At 52.0% G+C, this 10,360-nt stretch overlaps 1 protein-coding gene across 1 annotated transcript in view; it reads left to right on the forward strand.

Moving 5' to 3' along the window:
- Positions 1-2,044, forward strand: part of RAB26 (RAB26, member RAS oncogene family) — a gene marked incomplete at its 5' end in the record, with an annotated part of 4,732 nt that extends 2,688 nt beyond the window's left edge. The window contains 6 exons of the mRNA XM_010839820.1: positions 70-136; positions 263-315; positions 693-758; positions 841-897; positions 985-1,061; positions 1,164-2,044. Coding sequence (XP_010838122.1) covers positions 70-136; positions 263-315; positions 693-758; positions 841-897; positions 985-1,061; positions 1,164-1,266 — 423 coding nt within the window. The remainder of the gene's footprint in view (positions 1-69; positions 137-262; positions 316-692; positions 759-840; positions 898-984; positions 1,062-1,163) is intronic.
- Between the last annotated feature and the right edge of the window lie 8,316 nt (positions 2,045-10,360).

Consider the following 10,360-nt stretch of genomic DNA (forward strand, 5'->3'; position numbering starts at 1 on the left):
GAGTGTGAGGGCAGGGGGCCCCTGGGAAGGCCCGGACAGCGCTGATGGCTGCACGCGCCTTGGCCACAGATCTGGGACACGGCTGGCCAGGAGAGGTTCCGCAGCGTCACTCACGCCTACTACCGTGACGCCCATGGTGAGCACGGGGCCACGGCCCCCAGGCTTCTGCCCCAGGAGGGCACCCGGGGTATGAGGGGAGCAGGAGGCGGGGGTGAGGGGCGGGTGCTGTGGGCTCAGAGGTCCTCACTGCCCTTCCCCCCAGCACTGCTGCTGCTCTATGACGTCACCAACAAGGCCTCCTTCGACAGCATCCAGGTCAGAGGCTTCCTTCCGGGCGGGTCTGGCGGTGGGGAGACAGGCCAAGATGGGGCCACCCACGCCCCCAACCCCCTCCGGTACAGATGGCCTCAGGGTCCCAGACTCCTGAGGACCCTCCTGACAGTGGGGGAGGGGGAAAGACTGCCCCACCAGGTGCATGTTGAACAAGCCGAAGTGGAGGTCCTGGGGGACTTTCCAGTCCAACAGCTTAGATGAGGGAGCTGTTGGGCTGCCCGTGCATGGCGCCCAGGGAACACGAGCTCCGGGGCCCCTCTGCTGGTCAGGCACCACCAGGCACACCGGGGGTGCGTCCTGGAGGGGTCGGGGGGCCCGGAGCGCTGGCCTCCAGCCTGGCCTCAGCTCCACCCCTGCAGGCCTGGCTGACCGAGATCCAGGAGCACGCCCAGGACGATGTGGTTCTCATGCTGCTGGGGAATAAGGTGGGCGCTCTAGCCTTGCAGGGGAGCCGGGGGTGGGGGTGGGGGGTGATGGGGCCAGCTCTCACCAAGGTTCCTACGCCAGGTGGACTCTGCCCAGGAGCGTGCGGTGAAGCGGGAGGATGCGGAGAAGCTGGCCAAGGTGAGCTGGGGTGGGGTGGGTGGTGGGCGAGCGCCCAGGGCTATGGCGCCTGAGCCGCCCCTGCCAGGCTGCCCACGCTATTTGCAGGACTACGGGCTGCCGTTCATGGAGACCAGCGCCAAGACGGGCCTCAATGTGGACTTGGCCTTCACAGCCATAGCCAAGTGAGTCCTCGCGGTCACCAGAAGGAGCCCCAGACTCAGGGTTCTGCACCCCCTCCTTGGGGGTCCAGGCTGCCCCATCCCACAGTTATCCCTGCCCCACAGGGAGCTGAAACAGCGCCACACCAAGGCCCCCAGCGAGCCCCGCTTCCAGCTGCACGACTACATCAAGAGGGAGGGCCGGGGGGCTTCCTGCTGCAGACCCTGAGCCTGTGGGGCCTGGCCACCAGGCGTCCTCCTGGAAGACTAGACATTCTACAGCAGTCAGTCCCAAGTTGAGCCTCACCCACCCCTCATCTGGGCAGTGATCCAGAGCCGAGGTCCCAACAAATGGGCTGCACAAAGCCAGAGGGTCTGCAGTCCTTTACCTGCTGCTGCCCGAGGGCCTTGCCCCAAGGCAACCATCTTCTGTACAGGAGGGACACCGAAGGGCAGACTCCCAGGCGCCTGGCCCTCTGGCCACGGGGCTCTGCCACCTCCATCCCCCCATGGGCACCCCCAACTTTCAGGCTGGGCTGCAGCACCCACACCATATGTATAGTGCCTAACTGCCTAGAAAGCCATTGTCTTCAGCTGCACTTGCTGCCCAGGAAGGAAGGGGCAGGACCCTGCCCACACCTGGGGCAGAGGGCTTCACCACCAATCCCATCCTGCACTGCACCCCAAGGACAACTGCCTGCTGCCAGCCCCTCAATGGGAGGCCCCGGTTCCACATCAACAGGGTCTTTCAGATTCAAGGCTATGGCTTTGTAACGCAGTGTTCAGCCCATGGGAAGTCACGGAAATGTCAGGGAAACCAGGACCACCAGCCTTGCCTGTGGACCAGGGTACCACTTCAGCAGGCTGACACACAGCCTGGGCTCAGTGAGGTCAAGTCACAGGGGTGGGCAGAGCATTCCACCTTGTGCTAAAGAAAAAACTCCAAGTCAGTCTTTTGATCAAAAGCTTTTATTTCCGGTCCTAGTGAATAAAATTTGTTTTCTGGAGTGCCTGCTTCGTCCATTGAAAGACAGCCACAAGCTCTGGGAATTAAAGAGTTCACGAACTACCCCAAGGCAAAGACAACCCAAAAACCTAGAGAAGGTGGTCCTGGTAGGTGGAAAATCACTGGCATGAACTTCCATTTTCATGTTGCTCCAAGACTGCCCAGGGATGAGCTGTCATCCCAGGGAGTCCTCTGGGGTGCTAACAGGTGTGATCACACACATGCTGGACCCCAAGAAATCTTTACTGAGAGGTTGAGAGGTAAAGGTCTTCTACAGCTTCTTCAGCCTAGCGCTAGGCTCACGGCCCCTACCTAACCAGGGCCGTGGAACTCTATCCCTGCCTTGCCCAGGGTGACTTCTGCTGGAGCCCCTGCCTCATCATCACCTTAACATGGAATTGTTGCAAACTGGGAGAAACAAACTCAACAGATTAAAAAGGCAGGGACCAAATGCTAGTAAAGGGATTATGGCAACTAGAGGCCCAAATGGGGGTTAAAAACCAGACAATACTCAATAACATCCCTTTAAAGTGCAGTCTAGACAGTCAGCATTTGGGTTACCCCATCAGAAAGGATGAGGCCACTTGGCGTGGTCGTGTATTTTCTTTTACTACCCCAGAGTCATGATGTAACACACCTCCTTTGTTCAGCTAGGAGGAAGAACAAGGCCAGCCTATTATCAGTCACTTTATCAGCCCAGGAACTTAAGAGACGATGAGGGTCTGCAATGAGTTCCAGGTGGATTCACTCATGGCAGACAGGGTGGCCCCACAACAGAGAGCTCCAACCCCTGCTGAAATGAGGCCAACTGCCCTTCTCCCCCAAGGTGGGTGGTTATAGATGGTGAGACTAGGTTTATTTGGTTACTCAGTGTACACTGTCTCATAAACAGCATGGTCTATACAAGCAAAGGCCACAGCTAATCCTGGGAAAGTGGGGTTGTAGTCTGTTAAAGAGGGCAGTTGGTTTATATCCAGACTACAAAGAAATAGATGTCTGGGAGGGGTACAGCCCTGGGGCGTTGCTGTGGAATCAAGCCACTTTAGCAGTCCGCCTGGGCAGGGGTTCTGGTACAGTTTGAGAAGATTCCACCACTGAATATGGTTGTATAAGCCTTTTCAAAGGCTTTGGCGGAGGCAAAAACTGTACTAGCTGCTTGGTGCCAAGCCTACCCAGGAGATACAGATCCCATCGGGCCCGCTGACCTTGGGGGCACCACCATCGGCAATTTGATCTCTGGTTGCTCTGCCTTTCCAAAACCCAGTCTGTACAAGTCCTCAGTTCATGTACTGCTGAAACCTTGCTGTCATGTGAAATGAGTGCAGTTGTGCTGTGGTTTGAACATTCTTTAGCACTGCTTTTGGGCTTCCCTTGTGGCTCAGCTGGTAAAGAATCCACCTGCAATGCAGGAGACCTGGGTTCGATTCCTGGGTGGGGAAGATCCTCTGGAGAAGGGAAAGGCTACCCACTCCAGTATTCTGGCCTGGAGAACTCCATGGATTGTATAGTCCATGGGGTCACAAAGAGTAGGACACAACTGAGCAACTTTCACAGGGACTGGAATGAAAACGGACCATTCCCAGTCCTGTGGCCACCCGTTTTCCAAATTTCTTGACATTCAGAGCAGCACTTCCACAGCATTCTTTTAGGATTTGAAATAGCAGCTGGAATTCTATCACCTCTACTAGCTTTGTAGTAATGTCTAAGATCCACTTTACTCCAGGATGTCTGGTTCTAGGTGAGTGACAATTCCACCCTGGCTATCCAGTTAATAAGACCTTTCCGGTATAGTTCTGTGTATTCTTGCCACCTCTTCTTAATCTCTTCTGCCTGTTAGGCCCTTACCATTTCTGTCCTTTATCCTTCCCATCCTTGCATGGAATATCCCCTTGATAAACTCCAAATTTCTTGATGAGATCTCAAGTCTTACCCATTCTATTGTTCCCCAGTATTTCTTTGCATTGTTCATTCTCACAGCCCTCTAGTAAATTTCCATTGGTCAGAAAGCAATTTGTGATGGAAGTGCCACTATCCATCCCTATTTGACCCTCACTTCTGGGCCCGGGTCTCCTCAGGGGCTGTCAGAAGTAAAAGGGATGGGGTCAGTGTCATCGGTGCGAGTCAGGACAGCTGCTTCTGCTGGCCCATCTCCTGCTGCTCCCTTGCCTAACTTTGGACCTTTCGGTGTCCACGGCAATGAATGGTAGCTACTTGTTTTCAAGCTGCAAGATCTCAGCCCCATACTTTACAGGGGATTGTTACATGCTCTACAGACACATGGCATTTGGAATGTTTCCTTCCCCTGAGCTCCCCTGAGAGCTCAGTTGGTAAAGAATCCACCTGCAACACAGGAGACTCCAGTTTGAATCCTGGGTCAGAAGATCCCTTGGAGAAGGATAGGCTACCCACTCACAGTATTCTTGGGCTTCTTTGTGGCTCAGCTGGTAAAGAATCCGCCTAGGTTCAACACTTGGGTTAGGAAGATCCCCTGGAGAATTCCATGGACAGTCCATGGTCACAGATTTTCTTGTCAAGCTGAGTCAAGGCTAATGTGTTACTGTTACTTGGGGTTTAGGAGGGTTGAAGGTGTGGCAAGTTCTTTAAAATTTTTACTGAAGTATAGCTGACTTACAATGTTTTAATTTCTGGTGTACAGCAAAGTGATCCCATCATACATCTCTCTCTAGATCCATCCATGTTGCTGTAAACAGCGTTTCATGTTTTACGGCTGAGTTAACGTTCAAAGAGTTGGGACACGTCAACACAGGACGTGTTGGACATGACTGAGTGGCTGAACCGAATATCCCATGGGCTACACACTTCACATGGTCACTACCTGACCACATGAGTTGACACGAATGAGCACATAGTATTCCACTGTGAGATGAGGGATTTTGCTCATAAGTGTGTAGCACATGAGATAAGCATGCTAGCAAAGGTATGCTCAAAACCCTCCAAGCCAGGCTTCAGCAGTATGGGAAGCAACAACTTCCAAATACACAAGCTTGGTTTCAAAGAGGCAGAACATAACTGCCAACAATCACTGGATCATGGAGAAAGCGAGACTGCCAGGAGAAATAACCTCAAATACACAGATACTACCCTGCCATTAGGAACTAAAAAGCCTCTTGATGAAAGTGAAAGAGAGTGAAAAAGTTGGCTTAAAGCTCAACATGCAGAAAACAAGGATTATGGCATCCAGTCCCATCACTTCATGGGAAATAGATGGGCAAACAGTGGAAACAGTGTCAGACTTTATTTGGGGGGCTCCAAAATCACTAGATGGTGACTGCAGCCATGAAATTAAAAGACGCTTACTCCTTGGAAGGAAAGTTATGACCAACCTAGATAGCATATTCAAAAGCAGAGACATTACTTTGCCAACAAAGGTCCGTCTAGTCAAGGCTATGCTTTTTCCTGTGGTCATGTATGGATGTGAAAGTTGGACTGTGAAGGCAGAGTGCCGAAGAATTGATGCTTTTGAACTGTGGTGGTGAAGACTCTTGCGAGTCCCTTGGTCTGCAAGGAGATCCAACCAGTCCATTCTGAAGATCAGCCCTAGGATTTCTTTGGAGGGAATGATGCTGAAGCTGAAACTCCAGTACTTTGGCCACCTCATGCGAAGAGTTGATGCTGGGAGGGATTGGGGGCAGGAGAAGGGGACGACAGAGGATGAGATGGCTGGATGGCATCACAGACTCAACGGACTTGAGTTTGAGTGAACTCCAGGAGTTGGTGGACAGGGAGGCCTGGCATGCTGCAATTCATGGGGTCACAAAGAGTCGGACACGACTGAGCGACTGAACTGAACCGTAATGGCAGAAAATGAAAAGGAACTAAAGAGCCACTCGGGGGTGAGAGTGCAAAGGCTGGCTTAGTCCAGGAAATGGCAATGGCAACCCACTCCAGTTGTCTTGCCAGGGAAATCTCATGGACAGAGGAGCCCAGTGAGCTGCAGTTAATGGGGTCCCTAAAAGTTGGACAGGACGTAGTGACTGAACGATATTCCATAGCATGTATGTACCACATCTTGGATAAGAATGTACCACATCTGTCAATGGACATTTAGGTTGCTTCCATTTCTTGTTACAGAAACCATGGCAAGGGAGAGAGACCAGTGACACTGGGAGATGCAGAACAGCAGTTTATTTAGCACCTGTCTGGACTCCAGAGTTGCCTCCAGAGGCTGAGTGCACAGGCTTTGTTCTGGCTATCTTTTCTATGGCATGGGATTCTGGGTCCTAGTGACTTTCCCGCCTAAGCAGTTTGGCTGACCCAATAAGTAGGCCAGTTCACAGAAGCAGAGGTGGTGAGCAATAAGCAGGCCAGTTTACAGAGGCAGAAGTGGTTAGCCTAACAATACACTTAAGCAACTGTTTGTTTTTTTTTTCTCTTCACTCTCCACACAGGAGTGCATGTTATCTTTTGGAATAATTGTTTTGTCTGGGTATGTGTCCATGAGTTGGACTGCTGGATCATATGCTGGAGTTGGAGGAACTCCCATACTGTTTTTCATAGTAGCCGCACTAATTTACATTCTCAACAATGATAAGGTTAGGGCTTCCCTGGTGGCTCAGCTGGTAAAGAATCCATCTGCAATGTGTGGGGGATCTGGGCTGGATTGGGAAGATCCCCTGGAGAAGGGAAAGGCTACCCACTCCAGTATTCTGGCCTGGAGAAGTCTATGAACTGTATAGTCCATGGGGCCACAAGGTCACATGACTGAGTGACTTTCACTTTCCAAAGGTTAAGCTTGTTAGCCTCCTCCAGTAATCAAATTGTCAGCAGCTACTGCCAGGCCAACCTGGAGCCACTTAATCTAGTTGCTTGGAAGCCTCCCAGCTTCTGTATTAGGACTCTCCAGAGTAGTCCCTTCCTTTCCAGCCAGATACAAAATGGCTTTTTAAAGAGAGGAGCTTTAGTGAGGGCAAATTTTGTAAGTACAAAAAAACATCTTTAGGGGCACTCAAGCCTAATATAGCTCTTCTCTCTTGGGACAGCTGTCTATTTCCAGGGGTTACAATATATTCCATGTATTGAACTTGTTCCTATGAAATTTGTGCCTTTTTCTGGAAGAACCAGTAACCCCGGGCTTGAAGAAAATTAAGAACTTCAATGTCGTTCTCATCTGAGCCTCCATATCAACATGTTATTTACAGACTGTAGAACAGTCCCTTCTAGCAAATCTTTATTTCCTTTCTTAGGGTTTGGGCAAACAAGTGTTGATGTCCCAACACCCCTACGGTGGGTACTTCTGTCCACCAAGTACATTGTTGCATCTGGTCCAAGTTGGGGCTAGTCCACTCAAAGGCAATCTGATATTGTGAGGGATCAACTGGGATTTAAGGTCAGAGAGTGAGCCACATAGCATCTCCAGGGACTTTTCTAAGGATTGGCCACAAGGGGGTGTATAGGGACTACTGCATTTTCCTGTTGAGGTCTCACACCATCTTGTATCCCTCATTTGGCTAACCGACAGAATGGGACTCTTGGATTCAGACAGAGCACCAAGAGCCTATGTTTTAAGAGTGCATCTGTTTAGGGCTGTAACCTTTTCCCTCTAATCTTATGGCTATTGTCTGTTAGGATAATCAGCTTTTGGCTTAAGCTGAGTTTCTGCTGGTTGGCCATTTATGGCCTTCCAGGGACTCCTCTCAGAGAAGGCAATGGCACCCCACTCCAGTACCCTTGCCTGGAAAATCCCATTGACGGAGGAGCCCTGGTGGGCTGCGGTCCATGGGGTCGCTAGGAGTCAGACACGACTGAGCGACTTCACTTTCACTTTTCGCTTTCAGGCACTGGAGAAGGAAATGGCAACCCACTCCATTGTTCTTGCCTGGAGAGTCCCAGGGACGCCGCAGCCAGGTGGGCTGCTGTCTCTGGGGTCGCAGAGTCGGACACGACTGAAGTGACTTAGCAGAGGGACTCCTTTGTCTCAAACTGCAGGGTTCACAGCTTGTAGACTCTGGCTGGGTACAGGCCCTTGCTTTTCTTGTTGATCAGCCTTAGCCAGGGTCAAGGTTAGACGCTGCTTAAGGCCACCTAACCGCCATGTGGCCCTGAGGGAGCCCAGGGCTCTCCTTGATAGTGGGGTAGGACACTCAACTCAAAAGGCATGTGAGAGGCTCAGTGAAGTAAGGGCAAGGACTTCCATCAGCTAGTCACCAGGAAGAAGGCCCAGCATGAGAAATCTGGACAAAGTGGCTCCCATATTAAAAAAAAAAAATTCTTACCTGCCATCAGGGGTTCCTCGATGGATACAGACATCTTGTGGCGGGGGAGCAACCAGAATCCCTGGGCTTCCAGCATGGCCATCCCAGGAGAAGGGCCCCCCTCCTTAGCGACCAAGGGCAGTCCCATCCCCACTGACTGGCCTGTGTGTAGACTGGGCATGGCCCGGGAGCTCCTGGTGCTCACTGGCCAATGGCTGGTTGGCTTACACTTAAACCCCCCTTGTTGGTCTCACCTCCAGACTGATGGTTGACTCCTCCTGCCCACTTTGGGTTGCCCTGAGGTTATGTATGAAGCATGGCTGAGAGCAAAGGCTATCTATTTAGTTTGAGCCTTGGTCTGGCTTTTTCATGGTGAGTCCTTTCCTTCTCCATCACTAAATACTTCGAAGGCCGCCTCTAGGAGCTATGTCATTTGTGTTTGCAGGTCTAATTGTAACTGAGTTTTTGCCTAGTTTCAGGGGGACTGACCCTAGGGAGCAGAGAGGTCAACCTGTTAGAAGGAATGAGAAAGTGTATTTGAAAGCCATTAAACACTGAAAAAGATCAAGGAAGTGATTTAAGAGGAAGAAAACCCTGTTCTCTTTCAGGGACAGCCTGTGAAAGATTTTTAGAAAACCTTAAAAGAGTATCAAACTTGATACACTGCAGTTGGCTGAACTGACCATATTGTGTCTCTTATTTTCCTATACTTGAGTATATCCCCCGGGGACTGGGCTGCATGGAACTGACCAGGCAATAGCGTGCTTGCAGGTAGGAATATACTGCACAGGCTGGAAGTGAAGGGGGTCCAAGAGGGAATGAAAATAACTTGGGGGAACTGGAATTGGGAATAACAGAAGGTGGCACCTTGAAGGCAGAGGGTGAGGTGGGAGCAACAGGAGGTTCCAAGTCGTTCACCCTGCGTTCCTGATGATGCCTAAAGGGACGTATGAATTCCACCGGACATAGCATTGAGTTTGACCAAGGCACAGTTTGCAAGTGAGGTTCAAGAAATTATCTTCCCAAAAGGCACGAAACACCAGCCTTCCTCCCAAGAGGAAAGCCTTAGAAAAAAAGCGAGGCAGAAACCGTGAAGAGAGGGAGAAGCCAGACATTTCCCAGCCGCAGCTGGGAAAGGCCCTGGATTTACCCGGAATCCAAGGCCCTTAGAAAGACGCTGACCTCAAGGTCTCCAGCCGGGTCACCGACGGTCCTGAAAGTCAGAAAGAGCCCAACTGTAGACAGATGCTCTATCCTGCCATTTCTGGCAAGACGTGTTTTCACCCCCAGGCCCTTCCACGGTGGGGACACCCTAAAGCCTCAGTCTTGCAATATAATCAGACTGCACGTGCAGTTTTCATACGAGGTGTCAGAAATTAAAGCAATTCATCACAGGCCTGGAACTGGATTTGGGAAGCCAGGGACAGTCCAGTCTTACCTCTTACCAGAAATAATTCGGACTTCCGAAGGAACTGCGGCGAGCGGGAGGCAGACGGGCGGAGAACTAAAGACCAATGTGGGCGCTCAGGCTGAGGGAGGAGCCCGGAGGCTAGGTTGGCCGACGAATTTGGGCCACCTTCCCAGGCCCCGCCGGGCCAGGGTCCCGCCCTCCAAAGTGCAGCACTGGGAACCTAAAGTGACGTCTCCAACCGTGTGCTTGATCCTAAAAGACCGCGGGTCTGCGAGACTCAAGCTTTTATAGAAACTGTCCCAACTCTGCGATTGGGCAATCCCGGAGGAAGTATCCGCCCCCGTCACCGCTGATACGCTCTTCTTTCTACTCTTCCTGTCTCCACCAACCGAGCCCTGGCATCTTTTTCGGGAGCGGGCTCCAGCACCAGACCCCTTAAGCCCCACCCTTTTGCAGAGGCCATTGAACCTAGCTGTGACTGACGGATATACCCAGCCAATCAGAGCCCGATCTGCAACATAGAGTGATTCCGAAGCCACCAATCCATCCCTGCGACGTCGGAGCCGCCGGAAGTCGTAGTTCCTGAAGAGTCGAGGGGAAGGCGGCCGCCTGGGGCCGCGAGAGCCGGGGAACTACAATTCCCGGCGGGCAGCGCGCCGGCGCGCTTCCGGCCGGGGGGGCACGATGAGGCGAG

This window comes from Bison bison, unplaced genomic scaffold (genome assembly GCF_000754665.1).
Source record: "Bison bison bison isolate TAMUID 2011002044 unplaced genomic scaffold, Bison_UMD1.0 scf7180017846459, whole genome shotgun sequence".
NCBI lineage: Eukaryota > Metazoa > Chordata > Mammalia > Artiodactyla > Bovidae > Bison > Bison bison.